General features: G+C 42.0%; 2 protein-coding genes across 4 annotated transcripts in view; both read left to right on the top strand.

Moving 5' to 3' along the window:
• IPO11 (importin 11) overlaps window positions 1-27,152 on the top strand; it is a 79,827-nt gene that overhangs the window by 50,626 nt on the left and 2,049 nt on the right. For all 3 annotated transcript variants that reach the window (XM_020783670.3, XM_020783669.3, XM_020783671.3), the window contains exons 27-29: window positions 1,275-1,396; window positions 20,979-21,074; window positions 23,292-23,376. In XM_020783670.3, the coding sequence (XP_020639329.2) occupies window positions 1,275-1,396; window positions 20,979-21,074; window positions 23,292-23,376 (303 nt within the window). The remainder of the gene's footprint in view (window positions 1-1,274; window positions 1,397-20,978; window positions 21,075-23,291; window positions 23,377-27,152) is intronic.
• On the top strand, window positions 11,324-15,207 carry LRRC70 (leucine rich repeat containing 70). The gene is made up of 2 exons (XM_020783672.3): window positions 11,324-11,513; window positions 11,915-15,207. The coding sequence occupies exon 2, from the start codon at window positions 11,926-11,928 to the stop codon at window positions 13,816-13,818; it is 1,893 nt and encodes a 630-aa protein (XP_020639331.3). The 5' UTR covers window positions 11,324-11,513; window positions 11,915-11,925; the 3' UTR covers window positions 13,819-15,207.

The following is a 27,152-nucleotide window of genomic DNA, read 5'->3' as shown; positions in this document are numbered from 1 at the left end:
CTCTAAGCTGCACAGCAGGGTGCACCTGCAGACAGTGTTGCTGCCCATTTGGTTCTCATCATGGCCAGAGCTTTGCATGGGGTGGGGTTCCACTGGTGAAAAATTCAATTTTCCACTAGCATTAAGGGGAAACCCTACCCCACATGCATGGGGTTCCGGCCATGACTGAAACAAAATAGATAGCAACATTGGCTGTGGGTGTATCGGACCAGTCACATAGCTTAGAGGGAATGTTGATGGAACCAGGTTGAGTGCTTCAGGGACAGAAAATGATGTCACACCAAACTTACAGCTTTATATGTGGGATGAAATCCAGAGGCAAATACAGCCATGTGACTTAGTGTGAGAAGTAGGAGGGGCATGCCCTCATGTATGCAAGATGTATTTCCGAAGGTAATCTTTTTTGGCCCCTGGACCTTACAGGTATTTTTAGAACTGTGAGAATTTGCTGCTAGAAGAGAATGGTGGGGAAAAAACCCATGCATCTGAAATATCACAAGCTATACCTTGGAAGCACAGTATATTTTAATAATTATTCAGTGGATATGTTTGGGGCTAGTGAGAGCCCCCTTTGCCTGACCATTGGGCTTCCCCTCTTAGCATGGCAGGTGGCAGCCTTTCCCACATGTAACTCTCCAGTGGATTGGAGCAGAGCTTACAAGGCAAGCACTTTTGAAGCAAGTGTTTTGTGTGAATGCTCAGTCACTGTATAATAACTGGCTAGTTAATTTTTTCAGTGGTTCTGTCTTGGGAAATCGGTTTTACACAGCAGGGAATGTCCTTAAAGATGAATATTCAATGCTGCTGAACAATCCCAGAATAACAGAAGCAGCAGCAATAGATCTGAGATGCTTTTGTTTTTATTCACTTATTACTTAATAAATATGCATGAACCTCTGATAAAATGAAATATACATTAGGTGAACTTCTGGCAGTATATGTCTGAAAAATTCATATATAATAAAGTTCAGGGTGGTGTATACACTTTTGTTAGGAACTGAACAACAACAACAACATACAATTGTCATATTTATTACCATGGTCAATACTTAAACTCAAACACCATTTATCTTTACGTATCCATATCTCTGTGTTTATGATCATTGCAATTATACAGTTTGCTGTATTTTTTAGAATCCAAGATTGAAGGTTAACTTTGGCACTGTAACAAGAACTTCAATCTAAGATATTTTAGTTTTTAATTTTTATTCATGGATAGTGGACTGGCTTAACTGCATGTTGCTTATGAAAATGATTTTTCACTTTTTTCCCAGCCAAACCAGCTTCTTGGTCACATGATTGAAATGTGGGTTGACCGCATGGATAATATAACTCAGCCAGAGAGAAGAAAACTTTCAGGCTTGGCTTTACTTTCTCTTCTGCCATCCAATAATACGTGAGTGAAATTTATTTTAAGAAAATAAAATGTATCAAAACATAAAAAGTTAGATGCAGAATTTAGGAGTAGAAGGGAAGCCAATCATTACATTAGTTGAGAATCCAAAAAGCATTCATTCAGGCATTACTAAAGTCTGCATTCTGAACATGCTTACAGCTACCCCTGCTTATATCTCTCCTTTCATTACATTCTTTGTGCCTTCATTTTCAAGTCTAAAAAAGACAGATTTCCTGTTTATCGATAGGCCCTAACTGTGCAAAGACCTATATTTTCCAGGATATCTAGAACCTCTCATTTTCAGATTAGATGCTAAAAGTGTATATCTCAACAACAGAGGAGACAGCGCTTGACATTCCTTTCTACACGTGTTCAGTGTTGTCTTTAGTAACACTTGCATGGTATTCAAGTTGTATCACAATCTACTTTTTCAAGTTGTATCACAATCTACATGTTCAAAGGCATAGGGCTATGCATGGTGTTTTGAATTTTGACTTCTTGCTACTACTGATATATAAATATCTAGAATATTAGCAACAATTATTCATTCATTTGCCAAATAAATAAAGGGTTCATTTAGTTAGTATTATCAAATGATATGGAATCCAGTCTCTTTCATGCATGCTTGAGTTTTGTTGAAATCAGAGAAATGTAGTTATGTAATCCTTTTAACTGGAGGAAGAATGAGTCATGTTGCCTTCCTCTGGATTAAACCAGTAACATGTGTGGTAATAAACATTGTGTTCCATGAATGAATGTGTTCTTTCAATCCATGGAAAGGTTTGATCCAGCAGTGCAATACTGGCAGAAAATGGAGTAGGGCGATTTTTGCCAGTGTCTCCCTTTTGAACCGACTGAACCATTCAAAAATCTACTGTCCAACGTCCCCCGAAACTTCCAGACAGATTTCTGGAAGGCACAAAAAGTTGCAAAAGGAGGGCAAACGGGGAGAAATTGACTACACTGCCGGGAGCTAAGCTCAATGTAGGTGACTTATTTGGTCAAAATAATTGTGTTAAAAAATAGTGAGTTTCAATTTAGAGAGTTGCTAAACCGAGTATAATCTGATATTTCAACTGAGCTTTGGAAAGGCCATTTTAGGGAGCTTGGAAAAGAACCAGGTAGGATCACATTGGTGAAAACTCTGGTCTACAATGCTGCGTCTTACTCTAGCTCAACCTAGGCCACCTCAATGTCAGCAAGGAGCCAAGAGTGTTCCTCATTGTTCCGTTCAGGATGGAAGTAAGAACATTTTTCAGAATCCTGCTTGTCTCTGAAAAGGCCAAAGTGGTCAGCAGGAAGGAAGAAGACCATTATGGAGGACAATTCTTGATACCAAATCTGCAGTAGCAGCAAGCCTCCAAAATGGTGTGAACCTCTCCCTTCATTTCTCATTATAGCTATCATCACATTACCTGAGCAGAGGTCCTCCATAAGTTTAAAGATTGCAGAGAAGGACTCAGTAACGAGAAAAAAAGATGTATACTTTCCATTTCCACTGGCAGCAGATCCAAATTGAGATCCAATATATACATCAGTAATGTGATCTGGAAAAAGTCAGGGATGCAGAGGCAGACAACGGACAAGTTCATACTATCACTTTTTTCTAATGACCCTGTGTAATCAGAAATGTGCAACAGCTGTTTGGCATCTACTTGAAATTCAACCAATAGAAATCTGTGCCAGTGTCATACAGTCACTCTATGTTCCATATTTTTCTGCTTCTCAATGGGGGGAAAAGGTATATCAGCAGTGTCCTGGATTTCCAATTACAGTGGGGTCTCTACTTAAGAACTTAATCTGTATTGGAAGGTGGTTCTCAAGTTGAAAAGTTCTTATGTTGAATCTGCATTTCCCATAGGAATGCATTGAAAACCATTTAATCCGTATCTGCTCTTTTCCGTCCATAGAAACTACAGTGGAACCTCTACTTAAGAACTTAATCGGTTTTGGAATGGTGTTCTTAAGTTGAAACGTTCTTAAGTTGAAGCAAAATTTCCCATAGGAATGGACTGAAAACCAATTAATCCGTTCTGGCTTTTTTTTTGTTATGTAGAGGTGCGTTCGTACATTGAAGCATTAGTTCCAGTTCCCATAGGAACTAATGCAAAGCTGGTTAATACGTACTTTACCACTAGGGGGAGAATTTTTTTTAACCTAAGATGACCTAAGGTTAAAAAAAGAGCAGGAAAGGGTTTTTTTTTTCCTGTTCTTATCTTGGATTTCTGTTCTCAAGTAGAAGCAAAATTTAGCAAATGGAGCTGTTCTTAAGTTGGATTGTTCTTAAGTAGGAACGTTCTTAAGTAGAGACCCCACTGTATCCAGAAGTGCTTTGCCAATAAAAGCTTCAAGATGGAATTTCTGAGATGAAATGATACAAATGTTTGTGTTAATTACATTCCTGAGTAACAAGGTTTCTAATGCCATTATTTCTAAGTTCAAGGTATATAGTATATTGTGGGCTAGAAGACTCCTGGGGACATCATAGCTCATTTACTCAGAGGAACCTTATTCCTGGTCACATGCCCATCATGCCTTGGTCCATGACTAATGTAAGCGGCAGCTTGTTTATTAGTAGCATATCAGTATTGCACTTACACCATCATGAGTAAATTATAGGTTCTTCATCGTGGTCTTCTGTGAATGCACACAAAGGGTTAATACCAGCGCCAGCGTTGGGCCTCTCGGAACATTCTCTAGCTGCAAGAGAAAAGTAACAATGTTTAGGACTACCCCTACTGCGCACGCCCAGCCTAACCGTCCCTCAGTTCCATTTTTCCGCCTAGCGGTTTGGAGCCTTTCGTTCTTAGCTGCGTTTTATTCGAAATCTGCCTTTATTCCTTGGATTTTGACCTAGCGCGTTTTCTCCTTTCAACCAGACGACTCGGTTTACTCTATTCTCCTGGTTTTTACCCGGACTGTTTACGGACTGCTTTGCCTTCTCCCTTAAACTAGTCGACGTCGGTTCCTTACCACCCTATGTCCCCGTCCGGGCCCTTCAGCAGGTGTGTGGTGTGCGATCGCAAAATTCCCCACCAGGACGGCCACGATACTTGTTTGTATTGTTTGGGGGAATCGCACAACTCCAAAACTTGCCCACACTGCAAAGCTTTCACTAAAGCCGCTCTTAAGGCTCGCCAGCAGCGCCTTAAACTTCATCTGTGGGAGTCAACATTGTCTTCCACAGTGCCCTTGGAGGGGGAGATGGCTTCCACTTCTCGAGCAGCTCCTGTACAATCGGTGGTCTCCAAGGTTTCGAAAATGTCGAAAAAATCCGCGGCGTCGAAATCGGCCGCTCCTGCTTCGAATCCCGAGCCCCCGGCCCCTGCTCCGCCGAAGGCTAAACAGTCGAAAACATCGAAAGCCAAGGCACCCGCCAAGCTTAAGGTGACGTCCCTTCGACTTTCTCCGAGCTCGGGCTCAATACCGTCACCGATTCTCGAGGGGTTGTCGAGACGCTTCGAGGCTTCGTCTGACGCACCCGCTCCACCTCCGGTTCGACGCACTGAAGCTGTGCCACCATCGGGAATGTCTTCCCCGACGCCGAGCCAGTTAGTCAGAGTCACTACTGGTCTCACTTCTGCCCCACATAACCCATCTCCCGCGGGCCAGGGGTCGTCTCCCTTGTCGATCTCGTCCGTACACTCGGGCTCGAGATCCCCACGAGACAAGGTGCCTCGCTCACCCGTGCGTTCGAGGTCGAAATCCCCTCGAGGCAAACGCCCTCGCACAGAGAAACATCGCTCCCCGAGTCGGTCCCCTTCCTCCGACCGCTCGAGGTCGAAGTCTCCTCGACGGAAACGGTCGAAGAAGAGGCATCGCGCTTCGACCCAGTCCGACTCTTCCCATCGTTCGGACTCCAAATCTTCTAAGCACAAACGCTCTAGGAAGAAGCGCCGTTCCCATCGACGTCGTAGTAAACATCGACGTCGATCCTCTTCTTCCTATTCGGTGGACTCCGACCGTCCCAAGCGTCGTAAGCACCATCGACGTCGACATGGGCGCTCGAGGTGTCCTTCCTCGTCTTCGACGTCCGCATCCCGAGACCGGTACCATAAGAAGATCCGGTACATTTACCTGTCTTCTTCGTCGGAGCCCACCCGTCCTCGACGTCGACGCCGAGTTATCCGAGTCGGAGATAAGCCTCCTTCGCTACCTGTTGCCCCTGTACCGCAACCGGTGCCTTCCACCTCGGCGTCGGCTGTGGTCCCGCCACGACCTCTGACAGCGTCAGTCGGCATCGAGGGACCCCCTCCAAAAAAGAAGAGGGATGTCTTCTCCTCAGATCCAGACGAGGTGTCCACAGAGCAGTCTTCTGACTCTGATCAAGAACAACCCCCACCCCTGCCACCGCACGAGTTGCCTCAGGGAGATGTGGTGGTTTCAGACACTGGTGATCCTCACGCATCTTCTCCATCTGAGGACTTTTCTAGCTACTCCCAGATGATGTCCAGACTTGCTAAAACCTTGAAACTGGACTTGAACCTTCCTTCACCTCCGGGCGAAGACTTGTTCTTCGGAGACATTAAAAAGGACAGTACCGCTCCACCTAGTATAGCTTTTGTGCCTGTGGTTATGGAGGCCATTAAGGAATTCTGGGCTCAGCCTGCGAATACCCCTAATGTTCCTCGTCGCACAGAAAACTTTTACAGAATTCATGGGGCTGACACCCACTTTCTGCTCAAACATCCAATCCCAAACTCACTCATTGTGGAAACAAGCTGTTCAAGACCATCTGCCAAGGCTCACGTTACCCCTGTTGACAAAGAGGGTAAAAAACTGGAAATCATCGGTAGAAAAATCTACTCCCTTGTCACCTTGTTACTTCGAGTCATAGATTACCAGACTGTACTAGGGGCTTATCACAAACAGCTATGGCTTAAAGTTTTGCCAGGACTGAAAATGATACCTGAAGACACCCGGCAAGCTTTTCTAAAATCATATGAAGAGGCTCAGACGGTATCCAAGCATGAGCGTCTCTCCATTAGACATGCAGCAGAGATCTCTGCTAGAGTTCTCATGTCTGCCATCACCATCCGGCGCCACGCTTGGCTCCGTTCTGCAGACATTTTGGATGATGTCAAATCAAAAGTTGAGAGTCTCGCTTTTGACGCTAGCGGCTTGTTCAATGAAAAGACCGACTCCCACTTAGAGGACCTCCACAAAGCCAAGAGGACTGCCAAGTCCTACTCTGTTCAGACTCAATCTAGACAGCGAAGACCCCAATGGCGTAAATCTTACGGTCAATACCAACAACCTTCTCAACAATACCGTCCTTATAAGCACCTACCTCAGCAACGCTCTGGCCAGTCCTCTTCTTCTGTTCAGGGATACCAGGGATACCGGCCTCGTCCGTCTCATCGCCGCCAATCCTTTAAACCACCTGGAAGAAAACAAAAACAGTACCTTTGACTTTCGGCCCCCCATTTTTACCCATTCACCACCTACCACCCGTCTTCAGCCGTTTCTTCACAACTGGTCTGCCATCACAACCGACACTTGGGCTCTAAAGATTATTCAGCATGGTTACCAGCTGGAGTTTATAAGATCTCCTCCGCTAGGTTTCATAAATCATTCTTCCTTCGATCCCTCGCTAGAGGAAGAAATATCATCTCTCTTGGAAAAAGATGCCATCTATACAGTACCACCTCGCGACATACAACGCGGGTTTTACTCCCGCTATTTTGCTGTATCAAAAAGAGGAGGAGGCATAAGGCCCATCCTCGATCTAAGACTCCTAAACACTTACCTGCGACCCAGACGGTTTCGAATGCTCACCTTAGAGTCCATCATGCACCTGCTGAAGAAAAACAACTGGTTCGTCCTTATAGATCTAAAGGACGCATACTTTCACGTCACTATCCTCCCCGACCACCGCAAATTTCTTCGGTTCATATTTCAGGGCACAATCTACGAATTCCAGGCCCTGCCATTCGGCCTGTCCACAGCTCCCCGGACTTTCACCAAGGTCATGGCCCCAGTGGCAGCTTACCTTCGTCTCAGGGGCATCCACGTCTATCCTTATCTGGACGATTGGCTCGTGGTCTCCACGTCACGAAGACGATCCCTGAAAGACACAAAATTCATCCTGTATCTCCTTCGCAATCTCGGTCTCACTGTCAACAGACAGAAGTCTCAACTCGTCCCCTCCAAAACAGTACAATACATAGGGGTCTGCTTAGACGCTGTAAAGGGTCGTGCATTTCTCCCCCCAGAGAGAATACACAAGATTCAACGAGCCATCAGGAAATTTCAGCCTCGTGCTCGAGTGACAGCCCATCATGCCCAGCACCTTCTCGGCCTGATGTCTTCCACAACACCGGCGCTAGCTCACGCTCGCCTCAAGCTACGGTCGCTCCAGTCATGGTTCCTCACTCTTTTCGACCCTATGATGGACAGCCAGAGGAAGCGTCTCCGTGTCACGCCGGAGCTAGCCAGACAGCTCCAGTGGTGGACGTACACACCCCACCTCACGGTTGGTCGGCCCTTTCGTCCACTCCGTCTCACCGCCCAAGTCACAACGGACGCCAGTCCATCCGGCTGGGGGGCGCACTGCGGCCATCACACCATTCATGCCCTCTGGACCCCTCAGGAAACCATGCTCCACATCAATCATTTGGAGCTACTTGCAGTCATCAAGGCGTTCAGGTCCTTCCTTCCACTGCTACAGGGCCGCGGAGTCCAGCTGGTGACGGACAACACGACCACAATGCACTATGTCAACAAGCAGGGAGGAACTCGTTCTCACTCACTCCTATACCTCTCCATCCTCCTCTGGGAGTGGTGTTACCGTCATCATATCTACCCGGTAGCCATCCATGTAGCCACAGAGGACAACACAGTTGCAGACACTCTGAGCAGGCTTCAACATCAGACACACGAATGGGAACTGAACCCTCTAGTCTTCCAGGACCTTTGCCACCAATGGGGGACCCCAGTGATGGACGTGTTTGCATCCCTTCTCAATGCGAAATGCCCCATGTATGCGTCTCGGGCCGGCCTCGGCCTACATTCTCTCGGCAACGCATTCATGATTCCATGGAACCAGGGTCTCTTATACATGTTTCCACCGATTCCGTTGATACAGAGGTCCCTAGTCAAGCTCCAACGTTCAATGACTCCGGCCATTTTCATCGCACCCTTTTGGCCTCGCCAGGTGTGGTTTCCCACTCTAGTCAAAATGGCTGTAGACTCTATGACCCTTCCGCTATGGCCAGACCTGCTGACCCAAGAAGCAGGCAAAGTCCTTCACCCGGACCTCGAAACGCTCCATCTGATGGCGTGGAGGATCGTCCCGAAATCCAAGAGGTCTTGACTAACGCCGTCAAGCCCTCCACATCTCGCTTGTATGCGTACAAGTGGAAAAGTTTTTTGAAATTTACCCAGCAGAGGGATCTCGTTCCCTCCCCTGTATCTCTTTCCACGCTTCTACAGTATCTCCGTTACCTGTTTGATTTTCACCTTTCTATATCTACTATCAAAGTGTACCTCGCAGCGGTTGTCTTCTTCCAACCCAGGGCTTCGCCCTCTTCCCGGCTTTTCTCTCACCCTACCGTCAGGATGTTCTTGAGGGGTCTCTCTAACCTCCGACCTCCCGTTCGTCCACCACTCCCACAGTGGTCCCTTCACTTGGTTCTTCATGCTCTTTCTAGGCCTCCATTTGAACCCATGGCTACCTGTGACCTTAAGATGCTTTCTTTAAAGACACTGTTCCTGGTGGCTATCACGTCTGCTCGTCGGGCTAGTGAGTTAGCAGCGCTCCGTTCTGATCAACCATTCCTTCAATTCTTCAGGGACAAGGTTATGCTCTATCTGGACGTATCGTTTCTCCCAAAGGTGGTCTCCGATTTCCATGTGAATCAACCACTCATTCTACCAACCTTGTTTCCGTCTCCGGCTACTGATGTTGAGCGCATGCTCCACATGCTCGATGTTCGACGATCCCTGGCCTTTTATGTCTCTAGGACCAAGGACTTTAGACAGGCCAACAGACTGTTTCTCTGTTACTTTGGTCCAAAGAAGGGCTGTCCGGCCTCGCCGTCGACGCTCTCTAGGTGGCTCGTATCTACCATCACCCTTGCCTTCGAGCTCAACCACAGAGATCCTCCTGAAGGACTTAGGGCACACTCCACCAGGGCTATAGCCTCATCAACTGCCTTACTCCGTGGCGTCGACCTGCCCGACATCTGCCGGTCCGCTACCTGGTCCAATGCCTCTACCTTCATAACCCACTACAGATTGGACATGAGGGCAAGAGAGGAAACGAGATTCGGGAGGGCGGTGCTAACATCAGCTCTTCAGTGACAGCCCACCATCCGGTTAGTAAGCGTGCTAATCACCCTTTGTGTGCATTCACAGAAGACCACGATGAAGAAAGAAAGGTTACTTACCTGTAACGATGGTTCTTCAAGTGGTCATTCTGTGAATTCACAAAATCCCGCCCGGCCTCCCCTCTGTCTGTCTGTCACTGGCATCTCTATAACTTCGGGTACCTGTGGCGGACAGATGGAACTGAGGGACGGTTAGGCTGGGCGTGCGCAGTAGGGGTAGTCCTAAACATTGTTACTTTTCTCTTGCAGCTAGAGAATGTTCCGAGAGGCCCAACGCTGGCGCTGGTATTAACCCTTTGTGTGAATTCACAGAATGACCACTTGAAGAACCATCGTTACAGGTAAGTAACCTTTCTATTCTGTCTATAGATCATTAATATACTGACTCAAAAAGAAACCCATTCTTTTCCCAATCTTCTAGTACATCTCAAAATTCTAAAATGTTCTCCAGAAGACTATTATCTGGTACAGTGGCTAAACTGCAGTACAGTATTGCAATCGGCACTCTGCCCATGACCTCAGTTTGATGCCTACCAGCTCAGGTAGATGGCTCAAGGCTGACACAGCTTTCTGTCCTTTTAAGGTTGGCAAATTAAGTTCCCAGCTTGCCGGGGTGGGGGGTGAGGAATGCAATATGTAGTACACGTAATTAAATTTTCAGTTGCACAGAGAGTGCTTTAGGAGATAGTATATAAGTAGCATACTTTGCTTTTGCATTTCTTCTGTTCCAAGAAACTTCCCAGATAATGTTTCTGTACCTCGTTCACTTCAAGCCATGCGTAGTAGCTTTGTTTCAAGATTTCTGTCTCACCATGCATAAGGAAGCAGACATAGTTCTTTGGAGGTGGTGGATGCCAACTTTATTTTCTAAATCTAGATCTAACCTTTTTACAGGTTAGGAGTATTTAGTATGTTCCAATGTATCAGCCAATAAAATGGCAGAATTTTATTCCATCATTCTACAGTTTCAAAATAGTATAAAATAATAATCTAAAAACCTTTTAAAACACCCTTAAAAATACAATGCCTAAGATTATTGTTACTGTTATATCTTAGGGAGAATCCACCTATAGTAATTTACTCATTTGAATGCAATTATCACTTTGATGCTCTTTGTTGTAGCACATTGTTTATGCTCCAAAAAAACCCCACACACAGATAGAAAGATAATGCTTCAGCCAAGCTTAAACTTAAGTAAGAAGTTTGTAGCAGCACGCTTTAGTCATTTTACATTGTACGTAAAGCATGGCATTTGTTTTAGTAATAGTTGTTTTTGATTCATGGGTATAACACTCTCTGAAACAAAAGACCAAAAGAAATTCATTTCCTTCCAACAAAAATTATTTCTAAGTGTTGTAAACATACTGCATATTTCATTGCTCATTATGTTTACATTTGCTTAATTATGGGCTTTCTTTACAGTATAAAATCTAAAGCAGATATGTAGTATATTACCATATTGCTGACATATTTATCTCACTGAATTTTAGAGGAATACATTGTAGAGATTTTCTTTCCAACTACTTCAGAAGTGCAGATAAAATGACTTCCTGTCTCTCCATTTCCTGTATCCATGGTAACTTTATTTTAACTAGTCATTGTAGAGGAGCCAGTGGGAAGAGTAGCATTTCCTGTAGGAACAGTTGCAAAATCTGCGACAAAATATGAGAAACTAGAATGTTATCTTGAAAGTTGCTGAAATAAATTCAAATATATGAATAAATTAGTCAGCCAGGTAAACTGAAGAAGAAGAAATTTTAGCTGAAAGAATGAGCATCACATTCTGGGTGAGAACAATTCTAATATATTTTAAACTGGCAGTATTGAAAGTGAAATTTAAAGAAGCTACTAGTGGCAGGAAATTGATGTTTTCACATATAAACAACAGTATTTTCTTTAGAATATAAGCGGGATGAGTAATTTTAAAAAGTTAATGTTAGAGTTAGTTTATACCTTAACTGTTGATATTTAAAACTACGTTTAATCTTACAGTTGGTCACTTGTAAACAATGAATTATAGGTACTGGATGTAAAATGAGTTATGTAGCAAACACTGGAACAACAGTGATATAGAGCATCAGTTGTAGGCTGTAAAAAGTACAAATAGCATTACAGTGATGCATGCTATTAAAATAACGAAACAGGATAATTTTGACTAAGAATTTTAAAACTTTTTTTTTCCTGATAGCATAACCAGAGATGACTGGGAGAGTCAGAGCCTGGGACATGTATCAGCCTCAGTGTCTTGGGCCATTTTGGCAGATTTTAAATTGCCTACTTCTGCTGCTAATCCAAAAGGATATACTTTGCTGTCCATCTGTTTGCCAGCACTGTACAGGCAGACAAGCTGACTGCCGTAATTCAGGCCTATCCTCTATTCCAAAGAATTTCTCACAAAATACTATATTTTTATATTTAAGTGGGAATAATATATCGTACATAAATCCAAATGAACTGATCAACCTTCACCAGCTTGCTGTGTTACACTTGGATAATTCTAGTATTTTATATGTGTACCCGAAAGCTTTTGCTAAATTTAAGAAACTGTGGTACCTACATCTGAATAATAATCAAATAAAACACCTGGATGGCGGAACATTTGAAGGACTTTCAAATCTTCATTCTTTATATCTGCAAAATAATGAAATTGCTTTTGTTCCTGGAGGATTATTTAGTGATCTCACTTCAGTTCAGTATCTAATGCTTCAAAGCAATCATCTCAGCATCCTTGGTAATGGCACTTTCTTTGGAATGATTAGACTTCAGATTCTTAACCTAGCTAACAATAATATTTCATGGATATCACCTGCAGCATTTCATCACCTTGACAGCCTTACACGTTTATTCCTTGGAGGAAACAGTTTAACACATGTGCCATCAAATGCCCTTGTGGTGTTGAAAAATCTTGAGAGACTTTCATTGTCGCTTAACCCTATTGTTTCAATACCTCCCTTTGCATTTGAAGGACTTGACAGCCTTCAGTATCTGTCCTTAAAGAGTGCAAACATAAAGGCAATCAGTGTGAATGGTTTTTCAGGGCTGAAGAATCTTAAAAAGTTAATTTTGAGCAATAATAAGTTAGAAAGTATTGATTCCAATACCTTTGGATTGTTGGATAATTTAATGTATCTGCAACTTGATAGAAACAAAATAATCAATATTGCAGATGATACTTTTGAAAAAATGGGATCCTCTTTGAAGATACTTAATCTGGCATTTAATAATCTTACATCTTTGCATCCTAAAGTGTTTGAGCCTTTGGAATCCTTAATTCATTTACAGGCAAATTACAATCCTTGGAATTGTAGCTGCAAAATGTTTGGGCTAATTAAATGGCTAGCATCTTCTCCTGTCTCTGTAAAAATTCAGTGCCAAAATATTGCTAGTTTGCACGGAAGGCACCCAAATTACACTAAATGGGGTTCATTTAGAAACTGTTTCAATGCTACCAGAAGTCCTGAAATAATCAACAGTGTTAAACCAGCAGGTACCAGTACCACCGCTTTATTGATGGCATGGCATAAAAATTACACAAACAGTACAACCTATGAACATTTGACTACTCATGCAAACACAGTGACTTTATGGACAGAAGCATCTACAACATCTAGTCAAAAACTTTATGAAGAATATTCCAATGGGAACCTGGGACAAGCAGCTTCAATGTTAACTGCACAAATACCAGCCCAGAATTTCCTTGTGAATTTGACCATGGAAGAAAACAGTATATCTCCTCCAGAAGCTGCTTCTGTGTCGTTTAAAACGGCTTTAATCTGTGCACAGCAGGTTGAGAAACTAAATCATGCCTTTGATACATTATTAACTTTTTTTATTTTGGCTTGTGCTGTGATCATCTTTTTGAGCTACAAAATCATTCAATTTAGGCAGAAGCTCAGAGTGCAAAAGAACAATGACAATGGAATAGAATACTATGGCTTTTATCAAGCTGGTAGCTACAGAGTAGCTAATTCAACTGGACATGCACCTCAGAATCCACTGGGAGGTTCAGAACCAGAACACAGTCAACTTTCTAAACCAGCACCACTGGAAAATCAAGCACAAGTCATCTTGTTTGAACATTCCGCATTGTAGTATGCTTGGCAGGATTTGGGACCTGTGTGTGCAAAATGATGTTTTATGAATATGGTGTTTTATGAATAATGGTTTCACTGCTGATATTTGGAGATGGGGATCTCAACCTGCTTTTCCCCTTCGAACACTGGGATTAGTTTTTGTCATTTCAATGGCTGCATTTTTATATGATCCTTAATTTTATTCTATGTTATGATGCTTCTGTTGTATTCTTTCTGTGGAAAACAAATATTTTCAGTGGAGATTTTTTTTAAGCTTACGTAGTACATGTAAATTTATAGCTGATTACTAACTTTGCGTTGATACATGTTCAGTGTACTTCCTACAACATATACTAAATACTTCATGTAAAGCTCATAGCCTTTTCATATATTCATTAGTTTTAAATGATAGGTGCAATATAAGACAATATGCAGATAAATAAATAAAGCTGCCTTACTATCAGGCCCATGAAATGTCATCATTTTGTGGGACTAAGTAGTTGTTCCTGAAAGATCATGAAATGATACCACTAGTGAAATGCATCATGATTTATCTGTAGAGCACAATAGTTAACTGAGTTTGAGATGACTTTTATCATTAGCTGTAGTAGATAGTCTTCAGAAGAAAAAAAATATGTTTAAATATATAAAATGTTTGTGTATTCTTTCATACATTTTTGCCAGTTGTGTATGTGATGCTAATTCAAGAAGTTCCTAGAGTGAAATCTTTCCAAAACAATTCATGGGAAGTGATTTTTGCTAGTGCCTCCTTCTCTTTGTACCGATCACAATACTGTTCCATAGGATTGGGATGCCTTCAGAACAGTGTAAAGGTAAAGGTTCCCCTTGACAAATGTCCAGTCGTGTCCAACTCTAGGGGGCAGTGCTCATCCCTGTTTCCAAGCCATAGAGCCAGCGTTTGTCCGTAGACAGTTTCTGAGGTCACGTGGCCAGTGCGACTAGACACTGAACGCCATTACCTTCCCACCGTGGTGGTACCTATTTATCTACTCACGTTTTTACATGCTTTCAAACTGCTAGATTGGCAGGAGCTGGGACAAGCGACGGGAGCTCACTCCATCGCATGGATTCGAATGATTTTACGACTGCTGTTCTTCCAGCCTTGCAGCACAGAGGCTTCTGCGGTTTAACCTGCAGCACCACCACGTCCCTTCAGAACAGTGTAGTATATTGCAATGAGAGCTACAGAGAGATGGGGGAATTGATGAAGCTTTCATTCTTGACCCACATCAGGAAGTCTCTGCTCAATTTCAGTCTCTTCCACAAATGAAGAAAGTTCTGTCATTTGCAGAAGATCATGCCTGAATCTAAACCTTTGTATTCTAAGTAATACTGTTGCATATGTTTTACATGTTATTGTACCATAAAAGAATTCTGTGAGGTTTGATTTATTTGTTGCATATCTTTTTAATACTAAACTGCAGCTGTGGGTGAAAAATATTGCCAGTGACCACTACAGTATTTCCTCAGTTACAGTGGTGCCTCGCAAGACGAAAATAATTCATTCTGCGAGACCTGCCGTCTTGCGAATTTTTTGTCTTGCAAGGTGAGTTTTCTCATAGGAATGCATTGGAATTTAATTAATGCGTTCCTATGGGAATTTTTTTTTAAAAAAAAGTCACTTATCGGGTAGGTAGCTGGGGAAGCACCATCAGAGGACTTGCGGGGGTTCCCCACAGCCGCGATCGCCGCTTTTAGAGGTTCCCTCGGCAGTCCTCTGTTGGTGCTAGGCAAGCCTCTGAAGACTTCCCCAGCACCGTTTTTGAATTTCCCATCCTTTTCCCCTTCCTTTTTCTGTTCGGAGGCTTCCTGAGCACCATCGGAGGCAAGCCTCCAAACGGAAAAAGGCAGGGCAAAAGGGTGGGAAATTCAAAAATGGTGCGGGGGAAGTCTTCAGAGGCTTGCCTAGCACCATCAGAGGACTGCCAGGGGACCTCTGAAAGCGGTGATCGTGGTTGCGGGGGATCCCCACCAGTCCTCCAATGGTGCAGGAGAAGCCTTCGGAGGCTTGCCCAGCACCACTGGAAGTGCAATGAGACTAGCAAATTAAATGCATGTACATTCCAGAAAGCCAGAGAGTTCCAGAAAAACATCTACTTCTGCTTCATTGACTATGCAAAAGCCTTTGACTGTGTGGACCACAGCAAACTATGGCAAGTCCTAAAAGAAATGGGCGTGCCTGACCACCTTATCCATCTCCTGAGAAACCTATATGTGGGACAGGAAGCAACAGTTAGAACTGGATATGGAACAACGGATTGGTTCAAAATTGGGAAAGGAGTACGACAAGGTTGTATACTGTCACCCTGCTTATTTAACTTATATGCAGAATACATCATGCGGAAGGCTGGACTGGAGGAATCCCAAGCTGGAATTAAGATTGCAGGAAGAAATATCAACAACCTCCGATATGCAGATGATACCACTCTGATGGCGGAAAGTGAGGAGGAACTAAAGAACCTTGTAATGAGGGTGAAAGATGAGAGTGCAAAAAACGGTCTGAAACTCAACATCAAAAAAACTAAGATCATGGCCACTGGTCCCATCACCTCCTGGGAAATAGAAGGGGAAGATATGGAGGCAGTGACAGATTTTACTTTCTTGGGCTCCATGATCACTGCAGCTGGAGACAGCAGCCCCGAAATTAAAAGACGCCTGCTTCTTGGGAGGAAAGCAATGACAAACCTTGACAGCATCTTAAAAACCAGAGACATCACCTTGCCAACAAAAGTCCGAATAGTCAAAGCTATGGTTTTTCCTGTAGTGTTGTATGGAAGTGAGAGCTGGACCATAAAGAATGCTGACCGCCGAAGAATTGATGCCTTTGAATTGTGGTGCTGGAGGAGACTCTTGAGAGTCCCCTGGACTGCAAACCTATCCATTCTAAAGGAAATCAACCCCAAGTGTTCATTGGAAGGACAGATCCTGAAGCTGAGGCTCCAGTACTTTGGCCATCTCATGAGAAGAGAAGACTCCTTGGAAAAGACTTTGATGTTGGGAAAGTGTGAAGGCAAGAGGAGAAGGGGACGACCGAGGATGAGATGGTTGGACAGTGTCATCGAAGCAACCAACATGAATTTGACACAACTCCGGGAGGCGGTGGAAGATAGGAGGGCCTGGCGTGCTCTGGTCCATGGGGTCACGAAGAGTCGGACACGACTAAATGACTGAACAAACAAAACAAACATTCCAGTAATAAATCACAGAATGTGTTTAAATGCAAGATAAATGTATGAGGGAAACGATGTGGTATGAGAGACATCTTTTGCCACTTGGGGGACCATAATTTGAGGGAACATTCTCTTGAGAACCAAAGATTTTGGGCTGTTTTCCATCCTCAGATGATTCATATGTTATACTCAGCAGGGCCCAGGCCAGCTGTCAGTGCCTTGATAGGCATGTACACACCTGGCCAGAGTCCTGTAGCAAATGAAGAGAAGGATCTGTGATACCTTTTTAGATCACTAAAAAAATCAAAAACACAAGCTAAGCTTCAGTTACACACTAGTCTATATGCAGCTGGGCATTATAGGTCTGGGAGTGGTGCAGAAGAAACAACGTTCCAAAATCTATGGTTGGATGTACAGACTAGGTTCCTTGTTCAAAGCAAGTTCCAAGGCAGAGGCTGCAGAAACAGCTTGGAGGAGATGGTTGATTTCAGATTTTTCTTCTGGTGAGTTGATTAGACTATTACCCCCAGTCTTGTTAACTAAAAAGTTGTCAGCCACTCTGTAACCCACCCCCCTCAATGTCCCTGCATTGAAATACATGGCTCCTTTTTGGCTAGGAGCTTGGCAAACCCCATATTAGGAAAGCTGGGATAAAATCTGGTCTACACTCTCTAGATAAGCCATCTGTAGCCAAATTAAAAGTTTTACCTGGAGCAGGGGTTAGCAATTAATTTATATAGGGGGCCACATGAAAAATCTGAACTGTGTTCGGGAGCCGAACCAACTTTACTTAAAAATAGAATGAAACAGTGATGTTATGATTGTTTTTATTTAAAACTTGTTAATCTTCACAAATACAGTGGTGCCTCACATAGCGACGTTAATCCGTGCAGCTAAAATCGCTGCTAAGCAATTTCGTCGCTATGCGATTTTTAAAAGCCCTTAGAAATGCATTAAAACCTGTTTAATGCGTTCCTATGGGCTTAAAACTCACCTTAAAGCGAAGATCCTCCATACGGTGGCCATTTTTGCTGCCTCTTAAGCGAGGAATCTGTCCCTACACACAGCGGGCGGCCATTTTTTCCCTGGCAACCATTTTGGAACCGCCGATCAGCTGTTAAAAAATCATCGCTTTGCGATGATCGGTAAGCCAAACAGGGAACCAATCATCGCAAAGCAAAAAAAAAACTCATTTAAACCATCACAATGCGATCACTTTTGCGATCGCAAAAACTTAATCGCTATGCGGTTTCGTCGCTAAACAGAGCACCCGTTAAGCGAGGCACCACTGTACTAAAGAGGTTTTTTGCAGTATGTTAAAGATAAGCAACTGATCAACTTAAGCAAAATGCTATAAATGGTTTTGATGTTCAACTTGTTCAGTGAGAGAAATCCAGTCTGTCTTGGGCTTGAACAAGTGCTTGAACACCGGACTGGAGCGACGACCCGCAAGCCAGCCAGGAGTGGCTTGCGGGCCATATGTGGCCCTCGGGCCGCACTTTGCCCAGGTGTGACCTAGTGGTTGGAGGAAGAGGTCCTGAGTAGAAATAGGCATTTGTGTTTTAATAAAAGACTGAAAACACAAGAGACTCTCTTTCACTTTCCTTTTCTTTCACTGATTCTAGAAAGAGACTCTCTAAAACAAGAATATTCATATTAATGGGAGAGGAGTACAGAAATGTTTTGGGCTTTTTCATGTTTCACTTATTCATGTTCTTTCCTTCACCCATTCTCTGTCAAATTGCTAGGGAATTTTTTCACCCAGTAGCATTGCAGTTGCTGCTGCCAGCAGCCAATCAAAATGTCCAGGAGGGAAGAGTGGGCTTTTCAATCTATAAAAGGGGTTGGATTGGTTGGAATCCAGTGAAAAATGCTCCATATTTCCTTCAGCCATTCACTGAGAGCTCCTGGTGCCTTCCATCTTGGATTGTGCCACCTGCCTGCCTCTGTACCTCCCCCTTGAGTCCTTTTCTTTTTTTACCTTTTTTCTTCATTGGGATTTTCTCCAATTTCTTTTATTTTTGCTGCAGCCACCAGGCACCTTGCCTGTGCACCTCCTTGGGGTCTCCCCAAGTTTATTTGGGGATTTTCCCCATTGACATTTGGATTGACTAATAGTGCTTTTGAAACTTAAACCGAATGATCCGAGAAGCGATTTGCCCCTGCTATCTCTCAGTATATTTTCATAGTCTTGGGATCACAAAGAGTCGGACACGACTTAATGACTAAACAACAACAAGGGAGTGCAAGAGAGGATACTGTAGATACACAATTCTCAACTGAGAAGCCCTGGCACATTTGAAGGGGGACACGGACTGGAAACAGTTCTTCACATACCACCTTATAAGGTTCGTTGTGTGACTTGTACAATCCTGATTTGGTCTGTATTTCTTTCATATTGTGTATATTGCTGTGGCCATAGAAAGGTTGAGTGTGGCTGCTGTAAATCATCTTGACTGTTGACACTGATTTTGTCAACATTCAGATTGCCTTTTACTATGTAAAGCTTGACATTCTTTTTCCTGCTGGCATTAGAGGAACAATATTGCATAGCAATGTTGGGTCATTTCCTGGCATTTTGAATTGTAAATATAAAAGCAAAATATCCCACAACTGTTTGTTGAAGTATTGAATATTTTTACAAATAGCCTTGAAACAAGACTACAGTACACAGTAATTCAGCTTATTTGGAAGAAAAGACACATTGAATCCATGCTGATAGTGCCACCTTTTGTCAAAGATGCTCATTGACTACTTCCTCACAGTAGCATTACACAAACCTACCCTTCACTTTTCCCAGTCAAATTAAATTCTGCTAATCAACACCATTAGATATTAAAATAGCAGTAGAAAAATTCTATACTATCATGAAGTGTCCTGGTGATGATTTGGGACTTGCCAAGGAATTCTCTATGCAATACAAGTGAGCTTATGATAACTGCTTTTTAGTGTCACACTTAAGTGAAATTAGCATGTAACCATGCTCAAATTACAGAGGAGTAGTGAGAAGAAAACCTGTAAACTTTGTGCCATTTTATTATGATCAAGATTGGGTGGAATAGTGTCTGCACCTTATTAAAATTATTTAGATATTTACAATATACAGATCTTTGTTTATATCAGTGAATAGTAGAAGTTGATTTTCATTTTAAATGTAATTCAGTTATGGCCTTTTAAAAAACACTCTTTAAATGAATGGAATGTGCTCCTTTTAGACTGAAGATTCTGGAGGGCTCCATACAGTGCACAGTTTTCTGTGATTCCCTGATATGCTGCTTGAGGAGAAAGGATTAATTCCAGCTCCTCTCCCTTTTTCCAGTTCTGTGATCAGCACTGTCAAAACTGACCATACCAAACATTTTCGTGAGGCAGATATTTGTGGTCTGTTGTTTTACATTTGAAATGGGTCATGGCATTACCATAAATGTCTTTTCTCATTTCCCCTTTGGCAAGTTGTGCAGTTATCAACAAAGTCGAAACTATATAATGTAAATCAGTAACTTTCAGAAATTAGATCGTTCTTGGTTCTGTGGTATGCTGCTTTCAGTGGGCTTATTTGTGTCCTTAATGGGGGTGGGCATCATGCAGCCATTAGCTCCAGTTGGGCCCACCAGGTTACTTCAGAACATAGTTTTACATTTTTAAAAAATTGCTGTAAACAACAGTGAACTACTGAACAAGTTCAAATAAGGTTATATGGGTTTAAAATAAGGAGGGAAAGCAGGTGACATTAACACTGTTTCTATTCTTTTTCTTTCTTTTTGTGCACCATCACTTTTTTGGTGTTTTTTGCCAGGGAGATGGCTTTCTTTGGTGGGAAGTCCAGCCATTTGGTTCTTGGACAAACTGGTATTTGGCCCTCAGCTGAAATTGCCCACCCTTGTGTTGGACCATGTAAATAAAGTTTTACAGGCAAACATTTAAAGGCAGTTAAATAAATTTTATGTTTAGCGAGTACATCTAAATCATTTTTCCTGTTCTTTTCCAGTGTTATCCAAGATAAATTTTGTGGTATTATAAACATTTCAGTAGAAGGATTGCATGATGTCATGACTGAAGATACAGAAACACGAACATTCAAAGAGTAAGTAGAAAAGTTAATTTTTGTCTCATGACTCCATATGTTACACTCCCAAATGTACTAATACTTAAGCTCTTTGGTTTGTTAATGGAGAAAATTAGTATGTTTTTATATTCTTTTGTACATGCATATATAATAAGTACAGTGGTGCCTCGCATAGCGACATTAATCAGTGCAGCAAAAATCGCTGCTAAACGATTTCGTCGCTATGCGATTTTAAAAAGCCCATAGAAACACATTAAAGCCCGTTTAAGGCGTTCCTATGGGCTTAAAACTCACCTTAAAGTGAAGATCCTCCATACGGCAGCCATTTTCGCTGCCTCTTAAGTGAGGAATCTGTCCCTACACACAGCGGGCGGCCATTTTTTTTCCCGGTGGCCATTTTGGAACCGCTGATCAGCTGTTAAAAATCATTGCTTTGCAATGATCAGTAAGCGGAACAGGGAACTGATCATCACAAGGTGAAAAACTGCATAAGAAATATCGCAATGCGATCGCTTTTGCGATCGCAAAAAGTTCATCGCTATGCAGTTTCATCGCTAAACGGAGCGCCCGTTGAGCGAGGCACCACGGTATAAACAAGAGTAGACTGTAATAAGGAATTCTGTGTTCAGTTTTTCATTTTGTGATTATAGCAGTCACCTTATTCTAATAAATACCCTTACTTATAGGGATTATTATTTATTATTTATTTGATTTATACCCCGCCCATCTGGCCTAAAAGGGATATGTTTCTGTATAGGTAAACAAGGTCATTTAGTGTTGATCAGAAAGCAGTGGTATCAATGTAAAATCTGCTTTAATGGTTCAGCTGCATTGGTTCAGCTGCATTGAATCAGCACAGTTACATTTATAATTAAGGAGGCTGATGAAGCAAGAATACTTTAGGCCTAATATCCTGTTTCCCTGAAAATAAGACCTAACCTGAAAATAAGCCCTAATATGATTTTTCAGGATGCTCGTCATGTAAGCCCTATCCCCAAAATAAGCCCCAGAACAAACCAGAAGAAGGTTGTATTTGAACTGAAATACATGACTATATTTGGATCAATGTAGATTGTTGTACATGGAAAAAAATCCCCTCAAAAGAAGTCCTAATGCATTTTTGGAGCAAAAATTAATATAAGACCCTGTCTTATTTTTGAGGAAACGCAGTAGAGATCTAATTGTATGTTCCGAAGTGCACATTATCCCCGAACAGGTTACCTCCCTTGCACAATACAGATAAATACCACTGAAAATTAGGCATATAGCTTCTTTTCTATTCCTATACAGTATTAGCTAAGCTATCATCTTCTTGTATGGTAGATTATCGCATGCTTTTGAGGATAGGTGGCAGTTACAGAAGATTCTGATATATGAATATATGAAAGCACTCTTTTTCTTAAAAGTATTTCTTGCTTCATCTTCTTTCATCTTTTCTTGAGAGATTTAATATGTAGCGAGAGAAGAAATCAGTGACAATTGTCTTGCATATCTGGCTTATTAAGTCTGTGCTGACACAATCAGTTTATCACAGCATTGCAATCCTAGAGATGGAGAAGTGGGTCAGTGAACCTGTAAGAGTACAACTGTTTCTTTCTAGCTAAGAACTGTTGTCTTTGTATGTCAAGTGTCAGTCTTGCTGCATGCATTGAAAAGAATTTGGAGTAAAATTATAAGGGGAATAAACAGAAAGCAAAGGGGGTATGTAAAAAAAGAAGGGAGGGAAAATTATACTTGCTCTTGTGCACCTTAAATTCCTTAATTTTGACATTACTCTTGATTTTCAAGCCCTGTTGTGAGACATTTGCACTGTATAGCAGTTTCTAGCAAGGTAGTTTTGTTAGTCTGTTTCAGGATGCATAGGAGGGAAAAGTAACAAAAGAGGTGTGGCACCTTAAAGGTTAATCAGTCTATTTAATTATATCCGAAGAAGTGGATTTTGATCCACAAAAGCTCACACTGAAGGTGCCATGACTCGTTTTTATTTTTGACATACATTTGTGCTAAGTGTGGCTCCAGAAGTTACAAAAAATATTGTAACTAGCTGACTCCAAACTCAACTATGTATAAAATTGCTTTTGTGCTGGAAACATAATTCCCTTAATGCTGTGTACTGTATCTGTACATGGGTGCAACAAACCTTTGATCATTTGATGTTCTTTGTTTATGAATCTTTTAACTTCATTTGTTAAATGAAGTCCTAAGATATTTGTATTTTGTCTTCTTTTTTTACAGTTGCATGCTCATGTCTGCTTCTGAAGAGCCCAAAGTGACAGAAGAAGAAGAGCCTCCCACAGAGCAGGACAAAAGGAAAAAGATGGTATTTGTCTAACCCTTTAAATGTCCAGTGTTTCAGTTGAGCAAACAATACATCCATTTTATGTTTCTGAGTTCATTTGAGTTCTTGATATTATGTCTTGAAGGCAAGGGTGGGTCACATATTTTCCATACCCTTAAAAATCAGCAGTGTAAGCCAGGTTTCAACCTTAAATGGGCCTTCATCAGGCTGGGCACCACAGATTTTGGGATGGTACAGAAGAAACATAAAAAGTTTCAGAAATACACACATTTAGTCATGGATTTTGGAACCCTTCTGTTTCTTATGCACCACTTTCAGTTTTGTGATGTCTAGCCTGATGAAGACCTACCTGTCTGGTGTCAAAAGCTAGCTTATGTTTGTGATTCTGTAGTGGCCTAACAAATGTGTGGTACAACCTTACCTTTGGGTTATGTACTGAGATGTTCAATTCTAATTGTCAACAGAAAACAATAGAATAGAGAGGCTATGTTAGGAAAGTGTGAAGGCAAGAGGAGAAGGTGACGACAGAGGATGAGATGGTTGGACAGTGTCATCGAAGCTTCCAACATGAATTTGACCCAACCCTGGGAGGCAGTGGAAGACAGGAGGGCCTGGCATGCTCTGGTCCATGGGGTCACAAAGAGTCAGACATGAATAAAAGACTAAACAACAAGAAGAAGAAGACAGGAAAGAGAGAATGCTCTTTTGATTTATTTCTTTATTTTTAGATCTCCTTAAGCTTTCTCCTGATTCTGATCAGTTTAAATGATTTTGTGTGTGATTAGAATTCAGCTTTAATTTTGTTGGCAGTCTTGGTCAAAGTTCTGGAACCTTAACACAGATCTCCTAAATAGTTAAAAATTGCCTTCACATAGACAAGAAGAACTGTCGTGTCCTGTGCAAATGTTAGATAGCTGTGTGATTTTTATCCCACTGTCTTGATCCAGAATGATGTGTTGGAATAGAACAGAATTTAGATGGGAGCATTTTGAAATCTTTGTGGATACAGTGACAGACTAGGACTTTGAAGGCCTTGGTTCAAATCCTTACTCAGCCATGGAAACTCACTGTGGGTGCATTACTGGTAAACTATTCCCTAAATATATCATTTACATTGAAAGCCCTATTATGATTGCTGCAACTCAGTTTAAACCTGATGGCACATAACAACCAGAAATACATTTACTAATTGAGAAAAAATTTAATTATTAATAGATTTGCAAATTGCTTTTTTCTGTGCTGTTTAACCTCTTGAGAATTTTCACCCTCATTGCTTTTGAGGCATTTGTAGATGAATATCAAATTCTAAAACTCCCATTGGGCAAAATCCTGTTGTGTGAAGTTTTGCTACTACTGCCTTTTCTCTTGGCATTGATTTTAATATCACAAAGCAGCATTTACATTAGAAGTAAACAGCAATGGTAGTTTCTGCCATGAAGTTGGATCATGTCTTCCCAGAGATATTTCAAATTATCAATAATCAGAGCTTCAATATGAGTCCCTTAAAATGCACTTTATGTTAAACAACAACTTATGAATTACGGCTCATCTCTAAGGTTCCTGCTTTTGGAAGGGCTCATTATCATTATTATTATCTTAGAACTGCAGAGCTGGAAGGGACCCTAGGGATCATGAAGTCCAGCTACTATCAAAGATGCACAATGAAGAATCAAACTCCCAACGTCTGACTCCACAACTAGATACAGTGGTACCTCAATTTAAGAACTTAATCTGTATTGGGACTGCATTCTTACATCGAAACGTTCTTAAGTCGAAGCACCATTTCCCATTGAAATGCATGGGAACAGGATTAATCCGTTCCAGCATTTCAAAAAAAATACCAAAATAAAAATAAACAGAGCAAGTCCCACACTGGGACTGAAAAAAAAGCATGCACACACACACACAAACCACAAAAACATAACCCCCCAGTCCAAACCCACCCATAACAGTTTTAAAAAGGACTTACCAGTCCAAAGCCTCTGGGCGCTCCACTGCCTCCACCGGGGGTGAGCGGCCAAGCGCCCGGCCAGCTGAAGCCTCCGGGGGCAAGCGGCCAGGGGTGAGCAGCCTAGTGCCCGGCCAGCCCAAGCGTCACGGCGCTGGGTGACCGCTGCCTCTGATCGGGCTTCTGGGCTTCTTTGCCACCGTCGGAGACCTCCCGGGGGTCTGCCGCCACCACAATCGGTGCCTTCAGGCTTTCCTGGGGAGTAGACCGGGCCTACAGGGTTTGTTTGTTTGTGGGGGTTTTGGTGATTTTTTTTTTCTGGCTGAAACAGATTAATTGCGTTTCAGTGCATTCCTATGGGAAATGGTGCTTCAACCTACGACCATTTCGAGTTATGACCAGAGTTCCGGAACCAATTAAATCGAGGCACCACTGTATTGCTGATCTCTTTTTCTTTCTGCTGAAATAGAGTAACACCTGGTGGAGTTGTCTGTCTTCCTCTTCAGATTTTGATTGCGCAGTGTCACTATATTTGTTCAGTGGTTGATTTAATTGTTCCTGTGTCAGTAGTAAATTTAAAAACTAGAAATGGGAATCTTTGAACACAAATGGATTGCTGTATTGGGAACTGACTAAACCCATAACTCCTCAGGCATCAAATAATCTATACTAGGAACAGTCCCTAAAAATGTATACTAAAAATCAGTTAGTTTTTTTGCCACAACAGATTTATTCAGCTACTCCAAAAAATGTTTACATATGTAGTTATGTGATATGTTTTCTGTTTGAAGCTATAAACTATTTCTTTTGTGTGTGTTTTATGCTTGTCCATTATTGAATTACACACATTTTTTATTCCTAAATGATTTGCTACTATTCTTATCCTTATCCTGTGAAAATTCAATCTGAAAACAAAAACAAAGCTAGTGTTTAAAAGCAGGTGCCAGCCAGTTGTCCTGGCATTTGCAGTCAGAACATTGCAATTTGTTTTGCTGGAAATTTCCCCAGAGATTTCTCAGAACGATATATTGAAGCAGTTTAAGAACGTTGTTGTTTGATAGCTACAGGGGATTTTCTAGTAATTTCTGGAACAATGCAGGAGGTCTTTCTTTGGGTCTCATTTTCTGTAATATTTCAGTTTCACCTTTGAGGTTTTGACACTAGCACCTCTGCATAGTGTGGCAGCTTAGACATTAACAACAGAAGAGAACATTTTTCATTACAAAAAAGAGGGCAGAGATTTACATTTGTATAGACATAATGAACGTTCTGTAAAAAGAAATGCAGTACATCTCACCATAGTAGGGAATATTGACAAACTCAACTTTGTACTTGGTCAATTTGCTGACCAGCTGCTTATCTGTTGCTGACCAGCTGGAAAGACCCTTGCTCTCCACTTTTACAGTTTTTTGTCTTTAAACTGGATTTGAGCTGGGCAGTCTTTCAAATAGAGGACTCTTCTCTGTGACATAGGAAAAAAAGGCTCACACACTTCCAAGCTTACCCTTTTTAAGCATTGCTAGAAGGAATGTCATCTTTCTTGTCCAGCTCTGTGACAGTGAGACAGAATACACAGCTTCCATATGGGTGAGGGAGAAGATTATAGTGGATTAGTACCACCATCCCAAAATAAAAGCCTGTAAAAAATAGCTTGGTCTATTGCAGCCTTCCCTAGTCTAGTGCACTGAAGATGTGTTGCACTGCAACTCCCAGAATTGACTGGGAGATTGTAGGCGTTGCCATCCAACATTTTGAGAGGGCACGAGTTTGGTGAAGGCTGTACTAAGATGCCATTTAGCATTAAGAGAATAGGTGAGCTTCAGTGAACCTTGGATTTGTGTATCCCCTC

The sequence above is a fragment of the Pogona vitticeps genome, chromosome 2, assembly GCF_051106095.1.
Source record: "Pogona vitticeps strain Pit_001003342236 chromosome 2, PviZW2.1, whole genome shotgun sequence".
NCBI classification, from domain to species: Eukaryota; Metazoa; Chordata; class Lepidosauria; order Squamata; family Agamidae; genus Pogona; species Pogona vitticeps.
Note: the sequence above shows the minus strand (reverse complement) of the source record. Positions and strands in the feature narration are given on the sequence as shown.